The 27,123-nt window shown below is 47.9% G+C and overlaps 2 protein-coding genes across 2 annotated transcripts in view; one reads left to right on the forward strand and one right to left on the reverse strand.

Annotated features, from left to right (window-relative positions):
• Positions 1-13,460, reverse strand: part of LOC106579742 (junctophilin-1) — a 130,869-nt gene extending 117,409 nt beyond the window's left edge. The window contains exons 1-2 of the mRNA XM_082966024.1: positions 12,658-13,460; positions 1,873-2,641 (exon numbers count right to left, since the gene is read on the reverse strand). Coding sequence (XP_082822150.1) covers positions 1,873-2,641; positions 12,658-13,036 — 1,148 coding nt within the window. The 5' untranslated portion in view covers positions 13,037-13,460. The remainder of the gene's footprint in view (positions 1-1,872; positions 2,642-12,657) is intronic.
• Positions 13,461-14,883: 1,423 nt separating this feature from the next.
• The window catches only part of gdap1 (ganglioside induced differentiation associated protein 1), a 17,737-nt gene continuing 5,497 nt past the window's right edge, over positions 14,884-27,123 (forward strand). Inside the window, exons 1-2 of the mRNA XM_014159905.3 lie at positions 14,884-15,117; positions 24,128-24,320. Coding sequence (XP_014015380.1) covers positions 14,950-15,117; positions 24,128-24,320 — 361 coding nt within the window. The 5' untranslated portion in view covers positions 14,884-14,949. The remainder of the gene's footprint in view (positions 15,118-24,127; positions 24,321-27,123) is intronic.

Consider the following 27,123-nt stretch of genomic DNA (forward strand, 5'->3'; position numbering starts at 1 on the left):
TTCTGTTAACTCTCTCTCACAGTCTGTATATATTCTGTTAACTCTCTCACAGTCTGTATATATTCTGTTAACTCTCTCTCTCACAGTCTGTATATATTCTGTTAACTCTCTCTCTCACAGTCTGTATATATTCTGTTAACTCTCTCTCTCACAGTCTGTATATATTCTGTTCTCTCTCTCTCACAGTCTGTATATATTCTGACTCTCTCTCACAGTCTGTATATATTCTGTTAACTCTCTCTCACACAGTCTGTATATATTCTGTTAACTCTCTCTCTCACAGTCTGTATATATTCTGTTAACTCTCTCTCACACAGTCTGTATATATTCTGTTAACTCTCTCTCTCACAGTCTGTATATATTCTGTTAACTCTCTCTCTCAGTCTGTATATATTCTGTTAACTCTCTCTCTCACAGTCTGTATATATTCTGTTAACTCTCTCTCACACAGTCTGTATATATTCTGTTAACTCTCTCTCTCTCTCTCTCTCTCTCTCTCTCACAGTCTCTATATATTCGGATGGGGCCACAGTGTCTCCTGACCCCTCCTGTCTCAGCCTCCAGTATTTATGCTGCAGTAGTTTATGTGTCTGGGGGCTAGGGTCAGTCTGTCACATCTGGAGTATTTCTCTTGTCTTTTCCGGTGTCCTGTGTGAATTCAAATATGCTCTCTCTAATTCTCTCTTTCTCTCTTTCTCCCTCTCTCTCTCTCGGAGGATCTGAGCCCTAGGACCATGCCTCAGGACTACCTGGCATGATGACTCCTTGCTGTCCCCAGTCCACCTGGCCGTGCTGCTGCTCCAGTTCCAACTGTTCTGCCTGCAGCTATGGAACCCTGACCTGTTCACCGGACGTGCTACCTGTCCCAGACCTGCTGTCCCAGACCTGCTGTCCCAGACCTGCTGGAACCCTGACCTGTTCACCGGACGTGCTACCTGTCCCAGACCTGCTGTTTTCAACTCTCTAGAGACAGCAGGAGCGGTAGAGATACTCTCAAAGATCGGCTATGATGGATACCTGTCCCTGGGTACCTGTCCCTGGGTACCTGTCCCTGGGTGCCTGTCCCTGGATGCCTGTCCCTGGGTACCTGTCCCTGGATACCTGTCCCTGGGTATCTGTCCCTGGATACCTGTCCCTGGATACCTGTCCCTGGGTACCTGTCCCTGGGTGCCTGTCCCTGGGTACCTGTCCCTGGATACCTGTCCCTGGGTACCTGTCCCTGGGTACCTGTCCCTGGGTATCTGTCCCTGGGTATCTGTCCCTGGGTACCTGTCCCTGGGTGCCTGTCCCTGGATACCTGTCCCTGGATACCTGTCCCTGAGTACCTGTCCCTGGGTACCTGTCCCTGGGTATCTGTCCCTGGGTACCTGTCCCTGGGTACCTGTCCCTGGATACCTGTCCCTGGATACCTGTCCCTGGGTACCTGTCCCTGGATACCTGTCCCTGGGTACCTGTCCCTGGGTACCTGTCCCTGGATACCTGTCCCTGGGTGCCTGTCCCTGGATACCTGTCCCTGGGTACCTGTCCCTGGATACCTGTCCCTGGATACCTGTCCCTGGATACCTGTCCCTGGGTACCTGTCCCTGGATACCTGTCCCTGTCCCCTTGGTGGTGATGAATGAACATCAGGGCCACTGTCATGAGACTGCTTTTATAGAAGGCTGGGCCTTCAATCCCAATCCCAACGCTCTCAGGCGCTGCTCCAGAATCTCCCATAAGTGTTCAATCGGGTTGAGATCTGGTGACTGAGACACACACACACACACACACACACACACACACACACACACACACACACACACACACACACACACACACACACACACACACACACACACACACACACACGCCCCACATCCCCAGGGACCTTACCTTGAAGCTGCTATTTCCACTTTCGTCCTGGCGATGACCCCTGCCCTCCGCGCCCCCTCCACTGCCCGGTCCACCTTCTCTTTGGTTTTGGGGTTCTTTAGCGGGATCAACTGCTTCCTTATTCCACGTACCAGCACGTTATTCTTGTACTTCCCTTCTTCCTTGTTCCCCTCGGGGAAGGTGGTGCACCCGTAACCATGGCGCTTGTTGTTCAGCCACTCCCCCTCGTACTTCATCCCGTTGGAACGTTCGCTGACGCCGAACCCGTTGCGCTTGTCGTTCTTCCACTCCCCCGTGTACGTCTCGGTGGTGGTGGCGTCCACGTGATCCTCCAATAGCAGGTCCTCTTCCGGCAGCTCTCCGTCGCCCAGGGAGACGGTGGAGTTGGCGTCACCGGAGGAGGAGCTGACGCGGCTCATTGCGGCGTCGCTGCGTGCCGAACTCCTCTTGCTGGAGATGGACGACTTCGATTCGGACTTGTGAAGCCGACGGAGGCTCCCGAAAAGCGAGCCGCGGCGGAACAGACCCTTCTTCTTCCCGGTGACCACCTCGCTGTCCGAGTGGAAGTTGAGGACGAACCCGCCGCGGCCGCCGGTGGGCGTGTCACCCGAGAGATCCTGGAGCACGGCGCCGTTACTCTGCTCGGAGCGCAGGGATGCCAAGGAGGTACGTAGCTGGGATTGGATTACCGTGGCCACGCCGTACGGAACACTCTGACGCGCGCCGTATCCATGACGCATCCCACCCATCCACTGGCCCTGATATGTACCTGGAGGAGAGACAGGACAACACAGATCTGGGGGTGAATAGATCGATCGGTTTGCTGGTTGATTGATTGATTGATTTTAAAAGTAAGAATTAAAAGCCACAGAATGAAACTGACTCACTGATCTCAACTAGGATACTAAATTCCCTACAAACAATATCAAGCTCATGACTTTACTATGGACGTTGATTCAATGGTAAGGATGCCCACCGGGTAATACTTCAGATATACACTGAGTGTACAAAACATTAAGGTCACATTGACGTCACTTGTTAAATCCACTTCAAATCAGTGTAGATGAAAGGGAGGAGACAGGTTGGGGGGGGGGGGCAATTGAGACATGGATTGTGTATGTGTGCCATTCAGTGTGCCATTCATGAGTTTTTTTTCAAGAATGGTCCACCACCCAAAGGACATCCAGCCAACTTGATACAACTGTGGGAAGCCTTGGAGTCAACACCAACAATTGCAGCATCTCTGTAGAACGCTTTCAACACCTTATAGAGTCCATGCCCCGACAAATTGAGGCTATTCTGAGAGCAAAAGGGGGAAGGTGTTCTTAATGTTTTGTAGACTCAGTGTAGATTGCCATTGTTCTGTCTGAATAATTGTTATCTCCAGACAGACTGCCTTCGGGAAAGTATTCAGACCCCTTGACTTTTTCCACATTTTGTTACGTTACAGCCTTATTCTAAAATTGATTAAATTGTATTTTTTCCTCATCAATCTACACACAATATCCCATAATGACAAAGCAAAAACAGGTTTTAGAAATTTTTGCAAATTTATTACAAATAAAAACTGAAATATCACATTTACATAAGTCTTCAGACCCTTTACTCAGTACTTTGTTGAAGCACCTTTGGCAGCGATTACAGCCTCGAGTCTTCTTGGGTATGACACTACAAGCTTGGCACACCTGTATTTGGGGAGTTTCTCACATTCTTCTCTGCAGATCCTCTCAAGCTCTGTCATGTTGGATGTTGACTCTCTCTCTCAAAGTCTCTATATTTTCACGTCTCTCCAGAGATGTTCGATCGGGTTCAAGTCTGGGCTCTGGCTGGGCCACTCAAGGACATTCAGAGACTTGTCCCGAAGCCACTCCTGCGTGGTCTTGGCTGTGTGCTTAGGGTCGTTGTCCTGTTGGAAGGTGAACCTTCGCCGCAGTCTGAGGTCCTGAGCGCTCTGGAGCAGGTTTTCATCAAGGATCTCTCTGTACTTTGCTCCGTTCATCTATGCCTTGATCCTGATTAGTCTCCCAGTCCCTGCCGCTGAAAAACAGTGACTTTACTATGGGGCAGGGCCAGGGTTACAGTGTGACTTTACTATGAGAAGTTACAGTGTGACTTTACTATGAGAGGTTACAGTGTGACTTTACTATGAGAGGTTACAGTGTGACTTTACGGGGTCAGGTGCCAGAGAGGTTACAGTGTGACTTTACGGGGTCAGGTGCCAGAGGTTACAGTGTGACTTTACTATGGGGCAGAGGCTTACGGAGTCGTGTGACTTTACTATGAGAGGTTACAGTGTGACTTTACTATGAGAGGTTACAGTGTGACTTTACTATGGAGGTTACAGTGTGACTTTACTATGGAGGCAGGGCTTACGGAGGTCAGGTGACTTTACTATGAGAAGTTACAGTGTGACTTTACTATGAGAGGTTACAGTGTGACTTTACTATGAGAGGTTACAGTGTGACTTTACTATGAGAGGTTACAGTGTGACTTTACTATGAGAGGTTACAGTGTGACTTTACTATGAGAAGTTACAGTGTGACTTTACTATGAGAGGTTACAGTGTGACTTTACTATGAGAGGTTACAGTGTGACTTTACTATGAGAAGTTACAGTGTGACTTTACTATGAGAGGTTACAGTGTGACTTTACTATGAGAAGTTACAGTGTGACTTTACTATGAGAGGTTACAATGGTTTTGGGAAGTGCCCTCACACCAACCCTAACCCCACCCTCACACCAACCCTTACCCTCACACCAACCCCACCCTCACACCAACTCTACCCTCACACCAACCCTCACACCAACCCTCACCCCAACCCAACCCCACCCTCACACCAACCCACCCTCACACCAACCCCACCCTCACACCAACCCTCACCCTCACACCAACCCTCACACCAACCCTCACCTTCACAGCAACCCTCACCCTCACACCAACCCTAACCCTCACCCTGACACCAACACTAACACCAACCCTACCCCACCCTCACACCAACCCTCACCCTCACACCAACCCCCCCCACACCAACCCTCACACCACCCTCACACCACCCTCACACCAACCCACCCTCACACAACCCCACCCTCACACCAACCCTCACCCTCACACCAACCCTCACCCTCACACCAACCCTCACCCTCACCCCCCCCACCCTCACCCCACCCACACCCTCACCCTCACACCAACCCTAACCCTCACACCAACCCTCACCCTCACCCCACCCTCACACCAACCCTCACCCTCACACCAACCCTCACCCTCACACCAACCCTAACCCTCACACCAACCCTCACCCTCACCCCACCCTCACACCAACCCTCACACCAACCCTCACCCCACCCTCACACCAACCCTCACCCTCACACCAACCCTCACCCTCACACCAACCCTCACCCTCACACCAACCCTCACCCTCACACCAACCCTAACCCTCACACCAACCCCACCCTCACACCAACTCTTACCCTCACACCAACCCTCACCCCAACCCACACCTTCACACCAACCCTTACCCTCACACCAACCCTAACCTCACCTTCACAGCAACCCTCACCCTCACACCAACCCTGACCCTCACCCTGACACCAACACTAACACCAACCCTTACCCTCACCCTCACACCAACCCTTACCCTCACACCAACCCTCACCCTCACACCAACCCTCACCCTCACCCCACCCTCACACCAACCCTCACACCAACCCTCACCCCACCCTCACACCAACCCTCACCCTCACACCAACCCTCACCCTCACACCAACCCTCACCCTCACACCAACCCTCACCCTCACACCAACCCTAACCCCACACCAACCCTCACCCTCACACCAACCCTCACACCAACCCTCATCCTCACACCAACCCTAACCCTCACACCAACCCTCACCCTAACCCCACCCTCACACCAACCCTAACCCCACCCTAACCCAACCCTCACCCTCACACCAACCCTCACCCTCACACCAACCCTCACCCCACCCTCACACCAACCCTCACCCTCACACCAACCCTCACCCTCACACCAACCCTCACCCTCACACCAACCCTAACCTCACCTTCACACCAACCCTCACCCTCACACCAACCCTCACCCTCACACCAACCCTAACCTCACTTTCACAGCAACCCTCACCCTCACACCAACCCTAACCCCACCCTCACACCAACCCTAACCCTCACAGCAACCCTCACCCTCACACCAACCCTACCCTCACACCAACCCTCACCCTCACACCAACCCTCACCCTCACACCAACCCTAACCCTCACACCAACCCTCACCCTCACCCCACCCTCACACCAACCCTCACCCTCACACCAACCCTAACCCTCACACCAACCCTCACCCTCACCCCACCCTCACACCAACCCTCACCCTCACACCAACCCTAACCCTCACACCAACCCTCACCCTCACCCCACCCTCACACCAACCCTCACACCAACCCTCACCCCACCCTCACACCAACCCTCACCCTCACACCAACCCTAACCCTCACACCAACCCTCACCCTCACACCAACCCTCACACCAACCCTCACCCTAACCCCACCCTCACACCAACCCTAACCCCACCCTAACCCAACCCCACCCTCACACCAACCCTCACCCTACATACATACTAGAGCTGCAAAATTAATCTAATTCAGAAACAAAATTGCGATATTGACGAGCGATATCCATATAACGCAAGATGCTGCCATTTTCTCCTGTCTTTGACGCACCGTTAACACAACAGAAACTAGACTAAGGCACCTCCTCCAGTGTTGTGGAGTACGGCTGGATTTCAGCTCATCTTCAGTGGTACGGCAGTATTTCAGCTCATCCTCAGTGATACGGCAGTATTTCAGTTCCTCTTCAGTGGTACGGCAGTATTTCAGCTCATCCTCAGTGGTACGGCAGTATTTCAGCTCATCCTCAGTGATACGGCAGTATTTCAGCTCATCCTCAGTGGTACGGCAGTATTTCAGCTCATCCTCAGTGATACAGCAGTATTTCAGCTCATCCTCAGTGGTACGGCAGTATTTCAGCATATCTTCAGTGGTACGGCAGTAATTATGCATATCTTCAGTGGTACGGCAGTATTTCAGCTCATCTTCAGTGGTACGGCAGTATTTCAGTACATCTTCAGTGGTACGGCAGTATTTCAGTACATCTTCAGTGGTACGGCAGTATTTCAGTACGTCTTCAGTGATACGGCAGTATTTCAGTTCCTCTTCAGTGGTACGGCAGTATTTCAGTACATCTTCAGTGGTACGGCAGTATTTCAGCTCATCCTCAGTGGTACGGCAGTATTTCAGCACATCTTCAGTGGTACGGCAGTATTTCAGTACATCTTCAGTGGTACGGCAGTATTTCAGCTCATCCTCAGTGATACGGCAGTATTTCAGCACGTCCTCAGTGGTACGGCAGTATTTCAGCTCATCCTCAGTGGTACGGCAGTATTTCAGGTCATCCTCAGTGGTACGGCAGTATTTCAGCACATCTTCAGTGATACGGCAGTATTTCAGCTCATCCTCAGTGGTACGGCAGTATTTCAGCTCATCCTCAGTGGTACGGCAGTATTTCAGCTCATCCTCAGTGGTACGGCAGTATTTCAGCATATCTTCAGTGGTACGGCAGTATTTCAGCTCATCCTCAGTGGTACGGCAGTATTTCAGCTCATCCTCAGTGGTACGGCAGTATTTCAGCTCATCTTCAGTGGTACGGCAGTATTTCAGCATATCCTCAGTGGTACGGCAGTATTTCAGCTCATCTTCAGTGGTACGGCAGTATTTCAGCATATCTTCAGTGGTACGGCATTATTTCAGCTCATCCTCAGTGGTACGGCAGTATTTCAGCATATCTTCAGTGGTACGGCAGTATTTCAGCTCATCCTCAGTGGTACGGCAGTATTTCAGCTCATCCTCAGTGGTACGGCAGTATTTCAGGATATCTTCAGTGGTACGGCAGTATTTCAGCTCATCCTCAGTGGTACGGCAGTATTTCAGCTCATCTTCAGTGGTACGGCAGTATTTCAGCATATCCTCAGTGGTACGGCAGTATTTCAGCTCATCTTCAGTGGTACGGCAGTATTTCAGTATATCCTCAGTGGTACGGCAGTATTTCAGCTCATCTTCAGTGGTACGGCAGTATTTCAGCTCATCCTCAGTGGTACGGCAGTATTTCAGCTCATCCTCAGTGGTACGGCAGTATTTCAGCTCATCCTCAGTGGTACGGCAGTATTTCAGCTCGTCCTCAGTGGTACGGCAGTATTTCAGCTCGTCCTCAGTGGTACGGCAGTATTTCAGCTCGTCCTCAGTGGTACGGCAGTATTTCAGCTCATCCTCAGTGGTACGGCAGTATTTCAGCTCATCCTCAGTGGTACGGCAGTATTTCAGCTCATCCTCAGTGGTACGGCAGTATTTCAGCACGTCCTCAGTTGTACGGCAGTATTTCAGCTCATCTTCAGTGGTACGGCAGTATTTCAGCTCATCCTCAGTGGTACGGCAGTATTTCAGCTCATCCTCAGCGGTACGGCAGTATTTCAGCTCATCCTCAGTGGTACGGCAGTATTTCAGCTCATCTTCAGTGGTACGGCAGTATTTCAGCTACAGGAAAACCGAGCGTCGTGTAAAAAGGGCCTCAGAGTTGTGACGACGACAAGACGCAACACGACACCTTCATCCAATCATTTGAAGAGGAGAACCATCCCCTACTTTACAACGATTGCTTGGTGATAAAAATTGGCCGACAGCAGCGAAGTCCTCAGCCATAGCCAGCCACCTACGCTAAGGAGGCATTGATCACCTAGCTATCACATAGGCGAAGACTCCTATTTACACTGTCAGTAAAGACGTCTTCAAGAAGATGAGAAACAAGCTGGACAGAAGATATAAGATTCTATCTGGTACATACAGTATTTAGCCCAAGTCGCCATCCCAACACTGTATAAGAAAAATAAGGTGTAACGATCGTCGTCGGGTGATGAGGAAGCGGACCAAAGCGCAGCTGGGAGCGAACACATGTTTATTCTTCACACTGTAATAAACACGTACACAAAAACAAGAAAATGCCGATACGTTAACTGCTCAAAACAAAGAGGCAACACCCCACAAACAGCGTGGGGGAAAAAGGAACTTAAATGTGATCCCAATCAGAGACAACTAGCGACAGCTGTCTCTGATTGGGAATCGACAGAACCCAACATAGAAATAACCCACATAGAGCTAACACAAGGCTATAACGCAAACATAGAAAACAAACCAACGAAAAATACCCAACATGACACACCTTGACCAAAATACCCGAGTTCACCTGGTCAGGGCGTGACATAAGGGAAGAGTTGAAACAGAGTTCACGCGTGTTGATTATTACGCGACTACAACAGATCTTTGTTCCGGTAGAACAAACAAGTCCTACATCACTATGACAGTGTCAGGGGCGTCGTAAAGGACAGACCAAGGCGCAGCGGGTATAGTGCTCATCTTCCTTTAATGAGATAACACTTTTACAAAAAAAAATAACAAAACTGACAGTTCCGTCAGGTACTTACACAAAAACGGAAAACAACCACCCACAAAAACCCCAAAGGAAAAACAGGCTGCCTAAGTATGGTTTCCAATCAGAGACAACGAAAGACACCTGCCTCTGATTGGAAACCACACTCGGCCAAAACCTGGAAAACGAAACATAGAAAATGAAAACTAGAACTAAAATCCCCTAGACCAAAAACCCCAAAACACACAAAACTAACACACCCCCTGCCACGCCCTGACCATAAAACAATGACAAACACCCCCTTTTACTGGTCAGGACGTGACAGACAGTACACTTTATTGATGAGAAGTTGAGAAGAGAGAAAATATGTCTTTGGGGTTTGAGAGAAGCTTTCACCGCCTGGGGGCCTGAATGAGGAGCAACAAGTGTGCAAAATGATAATTGACCAAAACGTGGTAAGGACCATCACGTGTTCTCTACCCTGACACTTGTTTTAACCACATCTGAGGGAATTACCAAGCTTTGAAAAAATACAAAATAAAAACGCTTTTAGTTATTTATTAGATTTTTGGTCCAAATCGTGCAGCCCTAATACATACATACCTCTTAAACCAACGCTCACCTCAACGCTCACCCTCACCCCAATCTCACTCCAACGCTCACCTCAACGCTCACCCTCATCCCAACCCTCACCCCAACCCTCACCCCAGCGCTCACCCTACATACATACATACCTCTTAACCCAACCCTCACCTCAACCCTCACCCAACCCTCACCCAACCCTCACCCAAACGCTCACCCCAGCGCTCACCCAACATACATACCTCTTAACCCAACCCTCACCCAACCCTCACCCCAACCCTCACCCCAGCGCTCACCCTACATACATACCTCTTAACCCAACCCTCACCTCAACCCTCACCCATAGCCACGGAAATAATTTAGCAAAAGAATGTAAATACATACACTACATTTTAGTAATTTAGCAGACGCTCTTATCCAGAGCGACTTACAGTAGTGAAGGCATACATTTCATAATTTCTTTATTTTTTTCCTCCGTATTGGTCCCCCATGGGAACCGAACCCACAACCCTGGCGTTGCAAACACCATGCTCTACCAACTGAGCCACACGGGACCACTACGTGGCCAAAAGTATGTGGACAGCTGCTCGACGAACATCTCATTCCAAAATCATGGGCATTATATGGAGTTGGTCCCCCCCTTTGCTGCTATAACAGCCTCCCCTCTTCTGGGAAGGCTTTCCACTAGATGTTTGAACATTTGCTGCTATAACAGCCTCCCCTCTTCTGGGAAGACTTTCCACTAGATGTTTGAACATTTGCTGCGGGGACTTGCTTCCATTCAGCCACAAGAGCATTAGTGTGGTCGGGCACTGATGTTGAACGATTAGGCCTGGCTCGCATTTGGCGTTCCAATTAATCCCAAAGGTGTTCGATGAGGTTAAGGTCAGGGCTCTGTGCAGGGAAGTCAAGTTCTTCCACACCATTTTCGACAAACCATTTCTGCATGAACCTCGCCGTTGTTGCTCCTAGACGTTTCCACTTCACAATAACAACACTTACAGTTGACCGGGGGCAGCTCTAGCAGGGCAGAAATCTTACAAACTGACTTGTTGGAAAGGTGGCATCCTATGACGGTGCCACGTTGAAAATCACTGAGCTCTTCAGTACGGGCCATTCTACTGCCAATGTTTGTCTATGGAGATCGCATGGTTGTGCGCTCGATTATATACACACCTGTCAGCAAGGGGTGTGGCTGAAATAGCTAAATCCACTAATTTGAAGGGGTGTCCACATACTTTTGTATATATAGCGGTTGTCTTACATAGCTGTATTTAGATAAATGCTAAAGTCTCTCTTCTAAATGACTATACAGGTAATAAATATAGGAAACACTTGAGTAAATGAGGGATATAATATATATTGAAAGCAGGTGCTTCCACACAGGTGAGGTTCCTGAGTTAAATTAATTAAGCAGTTACCATCCCATAATGCTTAGGATCACGTATAAAATACCCCTGTTCCACTTAGAAGAAGAGATCTCAGTGACTTTGAAAGTGTGTGTGTGTGTGTGTGTGTGTGTGTGTGTGTGTGTGTGTGTGTGTGTGTGTGTGTGTGTGTGTGTGTGTGTGTGTCTCAGTCACCAGATCTCAACCCGATTGAACACTTATGGGAGATTCTGGAGCAGCGCCTGAGAGCGGTTTCCACCGACATCAGCAAAAACACCAAACGATGGAATTAATCGTGGAACAGCCTGGTCTCATAGGCTAGACGTAACATAGTAAAGTAAATCCGGGACACTAATTAGTACAATATGTTACCTTTGGTATGGTTACATAAGATAGAGTGTTACTGACAACTTTAGCATTTTAGCTAATTAGCAACTACTTAGCACGTTAGCTAACCCTTTCCCTAACCCTAACCTTAACCCATTAACCTAACTCCTAAACTTAACCCTAACCTTAACCCATTAACCTAACTCCTAAACTTAACCCTAACTGCTAGCCTAGCTAACATTAGCCAGTTAGCTAATCTTAGCCAGCTAGCTAGAATTCATAACATATACGTTTTGCAAATTCATAACATATTTAAAGTTTTGCAAATTCGTAACATATCGTACGAAATGGGTGATGGATATCCACAAATTAAAACATACCATACAAAAACGTAACATATCGTACTAAATGGAGTGTCTCGGATTTGCATAGAGAATAATATGAAATGTTCTGAGATCAGGTTGAAAAATGGTGTAGCATCCGGCCAAAAGCGTTCCAGACACTTGTAGAATGAATACCAAGGCACATCGAAGCTGTCCTGGTTGTCGGCCCATAAGACTTTCACGTAATAATTGATTTTGTCGGATACCAGTATAACTAGCACAGATAGCCAAGAAATGATGCTTATATTTAAATAAATCAACAAGTATGTTATTCAATCAAAAATAACTATGGGGAACCTATTTATTATAGGACAAAATAAAATATTTGATGGGGCATGCAAGAAAAGCATTTTTACGTGCACGTAATAGAGCTAAAGTCAAAATCCCCAATCAGTCTAAATGTGAGGAGGTATAATAACATCCCTATAATAAACCTGCAATAACCCTATAGTCACATGTCCATTATCTGGCCTCTGTGTACACGAACCTCTTCACACGCCAAACCACAACAGAGAGACAAGACAGATCCCACTGGTTCGCGGTTTAAAGAGACACACACGCAATTTCCAAAACAACATGTCCATCCTTTATAACAGTAGCCTGCCTATAAAGGGGTATCTTACCACCGTCGCCGTAGGTCTCAATCCCATACCCGTCCTGTAGCCCGTTACTCCACGTCCCATCGTACCTCGCAGGTGTATTGTGGCTCTGTCGGAGTCCATAGCGACCCTTGAAGCCGTGACTCCACTCACCGCGGTAAATCCACTTCCCTTTGGTTTCTACTCCCAGTCCATGCCGCTTCCCCTGGGACCAGTAGCCATGGTACATATTCCCGCTGGGCCAGGTGTACACCCCTACTATCTCAAAGCCGTGCGACCAGGAACCGGCGTACTCGCCCTGGCCTTTTGGCCCGGTACAGATGCCATGTCCGTGGGCTTTGCCGTCCTCCCACCCTCCGCAGTATGTTCCTCCATCATCGAAGTCGAACCGTCCGCCCGTCATTCAGAACAGCCTCTAAACGGAGCAGAAGTCTACGGCCGAAGGCTGACTGAATGGTATCGTGTTATTATTACCCCCCCCCCCTCCTCCCCTCCACCCCCCAGAAGGGATCCAGCAGGAAACGGAGAGGTGGAGAAAACAGAGATGTCTCTGTTTTGCACAACAACTAAAAAGAAAGAAAGAAAGATAAACAGTGTTTATGGTGGTAGTGATCATGGGCAGTGTGTGTGGGTTTCCAAGCGATTGATATGTAAAAGAGAAAAGCATGGAGGAAGTGGTTAGTGTGTATGTGGTTAAGGTAGGGTGTGAATGGGTGGAAAAGAGTCATTTACCGGAGTCGCACGCGGTATCCGCCGCTGTGTAATAGCTCGTCTCTCCCCCCTCCCTCTCCACTGATCAGAGGGAGAGAGAGAAGCATCGAGTCTTCAAACAAGAAAGACATGGCCAATCGCCACGTCACGCCAGTAGAACCTCCCACCCACTACCCACCCACGACCCCCCCCCCCCCTCCCACTGCCACCCCCCCCCTCAGCTAATTATGAGGGTGTACGCGCTTTAACCCCCCTGGATTATGTGCCGCTGTTCGCCAGTAAATCACATAGTTCAGAGAGCCACTGCCGCTACCCGCGTCGCAACCTGCCGCTGCCACCGGTCGGTGCGGTTTTTGAAAAACTCGCGCCTCGCGCCTCCTGCCTTAGCACAGCTGTGTGTTTCCTCTACAGAATGGCTCTTTTTGAGGTGTGAGTGAAAACGGGGGTAAAATATCCATAAAGATCCGATTAAACCAGTATTCTAGTTCCATCATACGGTCACTGTAAATCTAGTCTCTGTAAGATCGCTGATTTTAGGCAAAACTCTCAAAATGTCGTAATGAAAAGAACATGTACTTTTTGCTTTTTGCTTTTTGCTTAGCCTATTGCTAAGGCTACTTTTTGTGTGACAGTTGTATTTAAGTAATTTTCTTAAATCTGTCAACCTATAATTGTATATATTGTATAGCCTATTTAAAACATGTTAGAAGCTTAGACGTTGTATTCATATATATACAATTATAGGTTGACAGATTTAAGAAAATGACTCTAATTCTTAATTCTACACAACCTGATTATTCAATCAGTTCAGAAATGATGGAAATATATTAGCTTCAGTCGAAGGGAAACTATTAATTTGTCAATACAGTACTGACAATATCACAGTATCCTAACCCTAACCACTTGCATTGGCAGTATAAACATGTTTCCCATGCCAATAAAGCCCCTTGGAATTGAATTGAATGTAATTGAAAAAGGAGTGGATAACAGCGACCTCTGCTGTTGACTGGGAGCAATGGTCAACACTACGTAGAGCTGCTGTATGGGCCACAACCTCTCGCAAGGGACTTTAACACATTACAAAGACCAGTTTCTAAAACCAGAAGGATTTTTTTTCTTGCTATTATTTTACACATGTTACAGAAAGTTAAATAAATAGCTGCTACGTAGGCTAATCTAAATATAGACCTACAACCACTGAAGCTTTTCATAACACACTGACAGAGGACTACTTTCAGAGAGGAACTTACAAAGACAGGGGCATTTTTCCCATTCCTCTCTCATCCATCAACCCTGATGCTGATGACGCAGGAGGTCTGACCTCACTTCCGCTCCGTCCCCAAACAGGTCTTCACTAGTTACAACAGCCACAAATATCTAAAACCCTGCCTACTTCTACAATTTATCTTCTTTAAAAAAAAACGAACCCTAACCTTAACCACACTGCTATACTTATGCCTAACCGTAACCTTAAATTAAGTCCAAAAATCACATTTTTGTTTTCATGCATTTATATGATATTGACAATTTTGACTTTGTGGCTGTGGTAACTAGTGACAACCGTCCCAAACACAGCAACAACTCGGCGACAGACATAGAGCTAAAATGGCGGCGGAAAACAGCGCCGAATTTCAGGATGAGAAAGAAATCCTCATTCACGAAGGTGATGTTCAAGAGGTACAACAAGAGAGCGGAACTGTCACAGAAAGCACGAATGCCAAACCATCCAAAATGACACTGTATCATTGGACGCAGTCCTTCAGTTCGCAGAAGGTGAGTGTTTCAGCACCAAGCCGTAATGGACAGCTCCTCAAGGGTATGCGTGGATTGCGTGACTTGACAAGGTATAGCGCGACATGCTAATCAAAAATAACGCTGATATGACAACATAAATGAAGTTATAGCATCATATAGGCGTTTTGCAGCTCGATGTGTCCAAAAAAACGGACTGTAACCAGGCTGGCTACAACCAATGTTTTGCTCTTTCTGCTTGAACAGGAAGCTGGATCGTTTGGCTAACATGCACGTGGCCTTCCTGACAGCTCAATCCCAGTTCCATATCAAATCAAATCAAATGTTATTTGTCACATGTGCCAAATACAACAGGTGTAGTAGACCTCACAGTGAAATGCTGAATACAACAGCTGTAGTAGACCTCACAGTGAAATGCTGAATACAACAGGTGTAGTAGACCTCACAGTGAAATGCTGAATACAACAGGTGTAGTAGACCTCACAGTGAAATGCTGAATACAACAGGTGTAGTAGACCTCACAGTGAAATGCTGAATATAACAGGTGTAGTAGACCTCACAGTGAAATGCTGAATACAACAGGTGTAGTAGACCTCACAGTGAAATGCTGAATACAACAGGTGTAGTAGACCTCACAGTGAAATGCTGAATACAACAGGTGTAGTAGACCTCACAGTGAAATGCTGAATACAACAGGTGTAGTAGACCTCACAGTGAAATGCTGAATACAACTGGTGTAGTAGACCTCACAGTGGAAATGCTGAATACAACAGGTGTAGTAGACCTCACAGTGAAATGCTGAATACAACAGGTGTAGTAGACCTCACAGTGAAATGCTGAATACAACAGGTGTAGTAGACCTCACAGTGAAATGCTGAATACAACAGGTGTAGTAGACCTCACAGTGAAATGCTGAATACAACAGGTGTAGTAGACCTCACAGTGAAATGCTGAATACAACAGGTGTAGTAGACCTCACAGTGAAATGCTGAATACAACAGGTGTAGTAGACCTCACAGTGAAATGCTGAATACAACAGGTGTAGTAGACCTCACAGTGAAATGCTGAATACAACAGGTGTAGTAGACCTCACAGTGAAATGCTGAATACAACAGGTGTAGTAGACCTCACAGTGAAATGCTGAATACAACAGGTGTAGTAGACCTCACAGTGAAATGCTGAATATAACAGGTGTAGTAGACCTTACAGTGAAATGCTGAATACAACAGGTGTAGTAGACCTTACAGTGAAATGCTGAATACAACAGGTGTAGTAGACCTTACAGTGAAATGCTGAATACAACAGGTGTAGTAGACCTCACAGTGAAATGCTGAATACAACAGGTGTAGTAGACCTCACAGTGAAATGCTGAATACAACAGGTGTAGTAGACCTCACAGTGAAATGCTGAATACAACAGGTGTAGTAGACCTCACAGTGAAATGCTGAATACAACAGGTGTAGTAGACCTCACAGTGAAATGCTGAATACAACAGGTGTAGTAGACCTCACAGTGAAATGCTGAATACAACAGGTGTAGTAGACCTCACAGTGAAATGCTGAACACAACAGGTGTAGTAGACCTTACAGTGAAATGCTGAATACAACAGGTGTAGTAGACCTTACAGTGAAACGCTGAATACAACAGGTGTAGTAGACCTTACAGTGAAATGCTGAATACAACAGGTGTAGTAGACCTCACAGTGAAATGCTGAACACAACAGGTGTAGTAGACCTTACAGTGAAATGCTGAATACAACAGGTGTAGACCTCACAGTGAAATGCTGAATACAACAGGTGTAGTAGACCTCACAGTGAAATGCTGAATACAACAGGTGTAGTAGACCTCACAGTGAAATGCTGAATATAACAGGTGTAGTAGACCCCACAGTGAAATGCTGAATACAACAGGTGTAGTAGACCTCACAGTGAAATGCTGAATACAACAGGTGTAGTAGACCTTACAGTGAAATGCTGAATACAACAGGTGTAGTAGACCTCACAGTGAAATGCTGAATACAACAGGTGTAGTAGACCTCACAGTGAAATGCTGAATACAACAGGTGTAGTAGACCTCACAGTGAAATGCTGAATACAACAGGTGTAGTAGACCTTACAGTGAAATGCTGAATACAACAGGTGTAGTAGACCTTACAGTGAAATGCTGAATACAACAGGTGTAGTAGACCTCACAGTGAAATGCTGAATACAACAGGTGTAGTAGACCTCACAGTGAAATGCTGAATATAACAGGTGTAGTAGACCTCACAGTGAAATGCTGAATACAACAGGTGTAGTAGACCTCACAGTGAAATGCTGAATACAACAGGTGTAGTAGACCTCACAGTGAAATGCTGAATACAACAGGTGTAGTAGACCTCACAGTGAAATGCTGAATACAACAGGTGTAGTAGACCTCACAGTGAAATGCTGAATACAACAGGTGTAGTAGACCTCACAGTGAAATGCTGAATACAACAGGTGTAGTAGACCTTACAGTGAAATGCTGAATACAACAGGTGTAGTAGACCTTACAGTGAAATGCTGAATACAACAGGTGTAGTAGACATCACAGTGAAATGCTGAATACAACAGGTGTAGTAGACCTTACAGTGAAATGCTGAATACAACAGGTGTAGTAGACCTCACAGTGAAATGCTGAATACAACAGGTGTAGTAGACCTTACAGTGAAATGCTGAATACAACAGGTGTGGTAGACCTCACAGTGAAATGCTGAATACAACAGGTGTAGTAGACCTCACAGTGAAATGCTGAATACAACAGGTGTAGTAGACCTCACAGTGAAATGCTGAATACAACAGGTGTAGTAGACCTCACAGTGAAATGCTGAATACAACAGGTGTAGTAGACCTCACAGTGAAATGCTGAATACAACAGGTGTAGTAGTCCTTACAGTGAAATGCTGACTTACAAGCCCATAACCAACAATGCAGTTTTAAGGGTTTATTTTTTATAATAATAATTAAGGAGCAGCGGTAAAATAACAATAGTGAGGCTATAAACAGGGGGGTACCGGTACAGAGTCGATGTGCAGGGACACCGGTTAGTTGAGGTAATATGTACATGTAGGTAGAGTTATTAAAGTGACTATGCATAGATGATAATAAACAGAGAGTAGCAACAGCGTAAAAAAAAGGGGAGGGGTGGGGGGGGGGGGGAGCAAGGCAAATAGTCTGGGTAGCCATTTGATTAGACGTTCAGCAGTCTTATGGCTTGGGGGTAGAAGCTGTTTAGAAACCTATTTGACCTAGACTTGCCATGCTGTAGCAGAGAGAACAGTCTATGACTGGGGTGGCTGGAGTCTTTGACAATTTTTAGGGCCTTCCTCTGACACCGCCTGGTATAGAGTTCCTGCATGGCAGGAAGCTTGGCCCCAGTGATTAGCGACTATCTTGGTGTGCTTGGACCATGCTAGTTTGTTGGTGATGTGGACGCCAAGGAACTTGAAGATCTCAACCTGCTCCACTACAGCCCCGTCATTGAGAATGGGGGTGTCCTCGGTCCTCCTTTTCCTGTAGTCCACAATCATCTCCTTAGTCTTGGTTACGTTGAGGGAGAGGTTCTTATCCTGGCACCACACGGCCAGGTCTCTGACCTCCTCCCTATAGGCTGTCTCGTTGTTGTCGGTGATCAGGCCTACCACTGTTGTGTCATCAGCAAACATAATGATGGTGTTGGAGTCGTGCTTGGCCGTGCAGTCATGAGTGAACAGGGAGTACAGGAGGGGACTGAGCACGCACCCCTGAGGGACCCCCGTGTTGAGGATCAGCGTGGCGGATGTGTTGCTACCTACCCTCACCACCTGGGGGCGGCCTGCCAGGAAGTCCAGGATCCAGTTGCAGAGGGAGGTGTTTAGTCCCAGGGTCCTTAGCTTAGTGATGAGCTTTGAGGGCACTATGGTGTTGAACGCTGAGCTGTAGTCAATGAATAGCATTCTCACATAGGTGTTCCTATTGTCCAGCTGGGAAAGGGCAGTGTGGAGTGCAATTGAGATTGCATCATCTGTGGATCTGTTGGGGCGGTATGCAAATTGGAGTGGGTCTATGGTTTCTGGGATGATGGTGTTGATGTGAGCCATGACCAGCCTTTCAAGGCACTTCATGGCTTCATACGTGAGTGCTACGGGTCGGTGTCATTTAGGCAGGTTACCTTAGTGTTCTTGGGCACAGGGACTATGGTGGTCTGCTTGAAACATGTTGGTATTACAGAATGAGTCAGGGACAGGTTGAAAATGTCAGTGAAGACACTTGCCAGTTGGTCAGCACATGCTCGGCGTACACGTCCTGGTAATCCGTCTGGCCCTGCGGTCTTGTGAATGTTGATCTGTTTAAAGGTCTTACTCACATCGGCTATGGAGAGCGTGATCACACAGTCGTCCGGAACAGCTGATGCTCTCATGCATGTTTCAGTGTTACTTGCCTCAAAGCGAGCATAAAAGTAATTTAGCTCGTCTGGTAGGCTCGTGTCACTGGGCAGCTCGCGGCTGTGCTTCCCAATGTAGTCTACCCATATGCTTTGAAGTCCACAGCCCTATCATAGAGAATTCTTTGATGTCCTACTCCAGGTTCGGCATGACATGGCACAAGTGTAAGGGTATTGTAGCTGGAGCTATATTGTAGGCGGAGCTGTATTGTAGGTGTAGATTTATTGTAGGTGGAGCTGTATTGTAGGCGGAGCTGTATTGTAGGCGGAGCTGTATTGTAGGTGTAGCTCTATTATAGCTGTATTGTAGGTGTAACTGTATTGTAGCTGTATTGTAGGTGTAGCTGTATTGTAGCTGTATTGTAGGTGTAGCTGTATTGTAGCTGTATTGGCGGTGTAGCTGTATTGTAGGTGTAGCTGTATTGTAGGTGTAGCTGTATTGTAGGTGTAGCTGTATTGTAGCTGTATTGTAGGTGTAGCTGTATTGTAGCTGTATTGTAGGTGTAGCTGTATTGTAGGTGTAGCTGTATTGTAGCTGTATTGTAGGTGTAGCTGTATTGTAGGTGTAGCTGTATTGTAGGTGGAGCTGTACTGTAGCTGTATTGTAGCTGTATTGTAGGTGGAGCTGTATTGTAGGTGTAGCTGTATTGTAGCTGTATTGTAGGTGTAGCTGTATTGTAGGTGTAGCTGTATTGTAGGCGGAGCTGTACTGTAGCTGTATTGTAGCTGTATTGTAGGTGTAGCTGTATTGTAGGTGGAGCTGTATTGTAGGTGGAGCTGTATTGTAGCTGTATTATAGGTGTAGCTGTATTGTAGCTGTATTGTTGGTGTAGCTGTTTTGTAGGTGAAGCTGTATTGTAGCTGTTTTGTAGGTGTAGCTGTATTGTAGGTGTAGCTGTATTGTAGGTGTAACTGTATTGTTGGTGTTGCTGTATTGTAGCTGTATTGTAGGTGTAGCTGTATTGTAGGTGGAGCTGTATTGTAGGTGTAACTGTATTGTTGGTGTAGCTGTATTGTAGCTGTATTGTAGGTGTAGCTGTATTGTAGGTATAGCTTTATTGTAGCTGTATTGTAGCTGTATTGTAGGTGGAGCTGTATTGTAGCTGTATTGTAGCTGTATTGTAGGTGGAGCTGTATTGTAGGTATAGCTTTATTGTAGCTGTATTGTAGCTGTCACGTCCTGACCATAGTAAGATGTTATTTTCTATGTTAGAGTAGGTCAGGGCGTGACAGGTGGTGTTTTGTGTTTTTCTATCTTTTCTATTTCTATGTTCTTAGGTTCTAGTTTTTGTATTTCTTTGTTGACTTGTTTGGGATGATCTCCAATTGGAGGCAGCTGGTCCTCATTGTCTCTAATTGGAGATCATATTTAAGTAGGGGTTTTTCTTCCTGGGTTTTGTGGGTGATTATTTTTGGGTAGTGTTTGTACTCTGTGTCACGGTTTGTTGTTTTTGTCTATTCAGTTATTTTGATGTATTGCATGAGTTTCACAGAGTAAATAAAATGTGGAACTACACACACGCTGCACTTAGATCTGCTACTCCTTTCGACAGCCGTGACAGTAGCTGGATTGTAGGTGGAGCTGTATTGTAGCTGTATTGTAGGTTCAGCTGTATTGTAGCTGTATTGTAGCTGTATTGTAGGTGTAGCTGTATTGTAGGTGTAGCTGTATTGTAGGTGTATTGTAGGTGTAGCTGTATTGTAGGTGGAGCTGTATTGTAGCTGTATTGTAGGTGTAGCTGTATTGTAGCTGTATTGTAGCTGTATTGTAGGTATATTGTAGGTGTAGCTGTATTGTAGCTGTATTGTAGGTGTAGCTGTATTGTAGCTGTATTGTAGGTGTAGCTGTATTGTAGCTGTATTGTAGGTGTAGCTGTATTGTAGGTGGAGCTGTATTGTAGGTGTAGCTGTATTGTAGCTGTATTGTAGGTGTAGCTGTATTGTAGCTGTATTGTAGGTGGAGCTGTATTGTAGGTGGAGCTGTATTGTAGCTGTATTGTAGGTGTAGCTGTATTGTAGCTGTATTGTAGGTGGAGCTGTATTGTAGGTGGAGCTGTATTGTAGGTGGAGCTGTATTGTAGGTGGAGCTGTATTGTAGGTGGAGCTGTATTGTAGGTGGAGCTGTATTGGAGCTGTGTTGTAGGTATATTGTAGGTGGAGCTGTATTGTAGGTGTATTGTAGGTGTAGCTGTATTGTAGCTGTATTGTAGGTGTAGCTGTATTGTAGGTGGAGCTGTATTGTAGGTGTAGCTGTATTGTAGCTGTATTGTATGTGGAGCTGTATTGTAGGTGTAGCTGTATTGTAGCTGTATTGTAGGTGGAGCTGTATTGTAGCTGTATTGGTGGTGTAGCTGTATTGTAGCTGTATTGTAGGTGGAGCTGTATTGTAGGTGGAGCTGTATTGTAGGTGGAGCTGTATTGTAGGTGGAGCTGTATTGTAGGTGGAGCTGTATTGTAGGTGTATTGTAGGTGGAGCTGTATTGTAGCTGTATTGTAGGTGTAGCTGTATTGTAGGTGTATTGTAGGTGTAGCTGTATTGTAGGTGTATTGTAGGTGGAGCTGTATTGTAGGTGGAGCTGTATTGTAGGTGTAGCTGTATTGTAGTTGGAGCTGTATTTTAGGTGGAGCTGTATTGTAGGTGTATTGTAGGTGGAGCTGTATTGTAGGTGGAGCTGTATTGTAGCTGTATTGTAGGTGGAGCTGTATTGTAGGTGTATTGTAGGTGGAGCTGTATTGTAGCTGTATTGTAGGTGGAGCTGTATTGTAGGTGGAGCTGTATTGTAGGTGTAGCTGTATTGTAGCTGTATTGTATGTGGAGCTGTATTGTAGGTGTAGCTGTATTGTAGCTGTATTGTAGGTGGAGCTGTATTGTAGGTGTAGCTGTATTGTAGGTGTATTGTAGGTGGAGCTGTATTGTAGGTGGAGCTGTATTGTAGCTGTATTGTAGGTGGAGCTGTATTGTAGGTGTATTGTAGGTGGAGCTGTATTGTAGGTGGAGCTGTATTGTAGCTGTATTGTAGGTGGAGCTGTATTTTAGGTGGAGCTGTATTGGAGCTGTATTGTAGGTGGAGCTGTATTTTAGGTGGAGCTGTATTGGAGCTGTATTGTAGTTGGAGTTGTATTGTAGGTGGAGCTGTATTGTAGCTGTATTGTAGGTGTAGCTGTATTGTAGCTGTATTGTAGGTGGAGCTGTATTGTAGGTGGAGCTGTATTGTAGGTGGAGCTGTATTGTAGGTGGAGCTGTATTGCAGGTGTATTGTAGGTGGAGCTGTATTGTAGGTGTAGCTGTATTGTAGGTGGAGCTGTATTGTAGGTGGAGCTGTATTGCAGGTGGAGCTGTATTGCAGGTGTATTGTAGGTGGAGCTGTATTGTAGCTGTATTGTAGCTGTATTGTAGGTGTAGCTGTATTGTAGGTGGAGCTGTATTGTAGGTGTAGCTGTATTGTAGGTGGAGCTGTATTGTAGGTGGAGCTGTATTGCAGGTGTATTGTAGGTGGAGCTGTATTGTAGCTGTATTGTAGGTGGAGCTGTATTGTAGGGGGGTCTGATCATAACAGGGAAGGGACTGATATGTGTTGCTGGTGGGCCTGGGCCGTAGTTTAGAAGGATATGATGCTGCTGAGTGGGTATGATGCTAATTTGAATTGTGTTGTCCTGTGCATAGAAATATAATCTCATTCTAGTTCTGTGAATCTGTGTACATGTGTCTGGCCATAGCCGAGAAGGGACTGAGCTGTACATCTTAACTAACTGTGCTGTGACTGTCCTGTCTAGGTGTGTCTATATGTAAGACTGTCCTGTGACTGTCCTGTCTAGGTGTGTCTAGATGTAACTGTGCTGTGACTGTCCTGTCTAGGTGTGTCTAGATGTAACTGTGCTGTGACCGTCCTGTCTAGATGTAACTGACTGTGACCGTCCTGTCTAGGTGTGTCTAGATGTAACTGTGCTGTGACTGTCCTGTCTAGATGTAACTGACTGTGACCGTCCTGTCTAGGTGTGTCTAGATGTAACTGACTGTGACTGTCCTGTCTAGGTGTGTCTAGATGTAACTGACTGTGACTGTCCTGTCTTGGTGTGTCTAGATGTAACTGTGCTGTGACTGTCCTGTCTAGGTGTGTCTAGATGTAACTGTGCTGTGACCGTCCTGTCTAGATGTAACTGACTGTGACTGTCCTGTCTAGGTGTGTCTAGATGTAACTGACTGTGACTGTCCTGTCTAGGTGTGTCTAGATGTAACTGTGCTGTGACTGTCCTGTCTAGGTGTGTCTAGATGTAACTGTGCTGTGACCGTCCTGTCTAGATGTAACTGACTGTGACTGTCCTGTCTAGGTGTGTCTAGATGTAACTGTGCTGTGACTGTCCTGTCTAGGTGTGTCTAGATGTAACTGTGCTGTGACTGTCCTGTCTAGGTGTGTCTAGATGTAACTGTGCTGTGACTGTTCTGTCTAGGTGTGTCTAGATGTAACTGTGCTGTGACCGTCCTGTCTAGATGTTACTGTGCTGTGACCGTCCTGTCTAGATGTAACTGACTGTGACTGTCCTGTCTAGGTGTGTCTAGATGTTACTGTGCTGTGACCATCCTGTCTAGGTGCGTCTGGCCATAGCCGAGAAGGGACTGAGCTGTGAGGAGTATGACGTCAGTCTGCCTCTTAGTGAACACAACGAGCCCTGGTTCATGAGACTGAACCCGGCAGGAGAGGTACCAGTCCTCGTTCACCATGGCAACGTCATCACAGACCCTGTTCAGATCATGGACTATCTAGACCAGAACTTCAGAGATGGCAAGTCACTGACCTTTAACCCCTAACCCCTAACCTTTAACCCCTAACCCCAACCCCTAACCCCTAGCCCCTAACCCTTAACACCTAACCCAACCCCAAGCCCCTAGCCCCTAACCCCTAGCCCCTAGCCTCTAACCCCCAACCCCTAGCTCCTAGCCCTAACCCCTAACCCCTATCCTCTAACCCCTAGCCCTAACCCCTAGCCCTAACCCCTAGCCCTAACCCCTAACCCCTAGCCCTAACCCCTAGCCCTAACCCCTAGCCCTAACCCCTAACCCCTAGCCCTAACCCCTAACCCCTAACCCCTAACCCCTAGCCCTAACCCCTAACCCCTAGCCCCTAACCCCTAGCCCTAACTCTTACCCCCTAGCCCTTAACCCCTAGCCCTAACCCCTAACCCCTAGCCCTAACCCCTAACCCCTAGCCCCTAACCCCTAGCCCTAACTCTTACCCCCTAGCCCTTAACCCCTAACCCTTAGCCCTAACCCCTAGCCTTAACCCTATACCCCTAACCTTTAACCCCTAGCCCTAACCACTAACCAATAGCCCTAACCCCTAGCCCCTAACCCCTAGCCCCTAACCCCGAGCCCTAACCACTAACCCCTAACCCCTAGCCCTAACCCCTAGCCCTAACCCCTAACCCCTAGCCCCTAACCCCTAGCCCTAACTCTTACCCCCTAGCCCTTAACCCCTAACCCCTAGCCCTAACCCCTAGCCTTAACCCTTAACCCCTAACCTTTAACCCCTAGCCCTAACCACTAACCCCTAACCCCTAGCCCTAACCCCTAGCCCCTAACCACTAACCCCTAACCCCTAACCCCTAGCCCTAACCCCTAACACCTAACCCCTAGCCCTAACCCCTAGCCCCTAACCCCTAACCCCTAACCCCTAGCCCTAACCCCTAACCCCTAGCCCTAACCCCTAGCCCTAACCCCTAACCCCTAGCCCTAACCCCTAACCCCTACCCCTAACCCCTAACCCCTAGCCCCTAACCCCTAACCCCTAACCCCTAGCCCTAACCCCTAGCCCTAACCCTTAACCCCTAACCTTTAACCCCTAGCCCTAACCACTAACCCCTAACCCCTAGCCCTAACCACTAACCCCTAACCCCTAACCCCTAGCCCTAGCCCCTAACCCCTAACCCTAACCCCTAGCCCCTAGCCTCTAACCCCTAGCCCCTAACCCCTAGCCCCTAACCACTAACCCCTAACCCCTAACCCCTAACCCTAACCCCTAGCCCCTAACCCCTAACCCCTAACCTTAACCCCTAACCCCTAGCCCTAACCCTTAACCCCTAACCTTTAACCCCTAGCCCTAACCACTAACCCCTAGCCCTAACCACTAACCCCTAACCCCTAACCCCTAGCCCTAACCCCTAGCCCCTAACCCCTAACCCCTAACCCCTAACCCCTAGCCCCTAGCCTCTAACCCCTAGCCCCTAACCCCTAGCCCCTAACCACTAACCCCTAACCCCTAGCCCTAACCCCTAACCCCTAACCTTAACCCCTAACCCCTAGCCCTAACCCCTAGCCCTAACCCTTAACCCCTAACCTTTAACCCCTAGCCCTAACCACTAACCCCTAGCCCTAACCCTTAACCCCTAACCTTTAACCCCTAGCCCTAACCACTAACCCCTAGCCCTAACCCCTAACCCCTGGCTGGGTAACTCATTAGGGGTTCCCCCTAAGACACGTCAACAACCCCCAAAGAGTCAATGTATAATCCTGTATAATCCTGTATAATCCCCTTTTTATTGCATCCCTGCCTCCACTCTGCCTCCACATCCCTGCCTCCACTCTGCCTCCACATCCCTGCCTCCACTCTGCCTCCACATCCCTGCCTCCACTCTCAACATCCCTGCCTCCACTCTGCCTCCACATCCCTGCCTCCACTCTGCCTCCACATCCCTGCCTCCACTCTCAACATCCCTGCCTCCACTCTGCCTCAACATCCCTGCCTCCACTCTGCCTCCACATCCCTGCCTCCACTCTGCCTCCACATCCCTGCCTCCACTCTCAACATCCCTGCCTCCACTCTGCCTCCACATCCCTGCCTCCACTCTGCCTCCACATCCCTGCCTCCACTCTGCCTCCACATCCCTGCCTCCACTCTCAACATCCCTGGCTCCACTCTGCCTCAACATCCCTGCCTCCACTCTGCCTCCACATCCCTGCCTCCACTCTGCCTCCACATCCCTGCCTCCACTCTGCCTCCACATCCCTGCCTCCACTCTGCCTCAACATCCCTGCCTCCACTCTGCCTCCACATCCCTGCCTCCACTCTCAACATCCCTGCCTCCACTCTGCCTCCACATCCCTGCCTCCACTCTGCCTCAACATCCCTGCCTCCACTCTGCCTCCACATCCCTGCCTCCACTCTGCCTCCACATCCCTGCCTCCACTCTCAACATCCCTGCCTCCACTCTGCCTCCACATCCCTGCCTCCACTCTGCCTCCACATCCCTGCCTCCACTCTGCCTCCACATCCCTGCCTCCACTCTGCCTCCACATCCCTGCCTCCACTCTGCCTCCACATCCCTGCCTCCACTCTGCCTCAACATCCCTGCCTCCACTCTGCCTCAACATCCCTGCCTCCACTCTGCCTCCACATCCCTGCCTCCACTCTCAACATCCCTGCCTCCACTCTGCCTCCACATCCCTGCCTCCACTCTGCCTCCACATCCCTGCCTCCACTCTGCCTCCACATCCCTGCCTCCACTCTGCCTCCACATCCCTGCCTCCACTCTCAACATCCCTGCCTCCACTCTGCCTCCACATCCCTGCCTCCACTCTGCCTCCACATC

Source organism: Salmo salar, chromosome 19 (genome assembly GCF_965601325.2).
Source record: "Salmo salar chromosome 19, fSalSal1, whole genome shotgun sequence".
Classification (NCBI taxonomy): domain Eukaryota; kingdom Metazoa; phylum Chordata; class Actinopteri; order Salmoniformes; family Salmonidae; genus Salmo; species Salmo salar.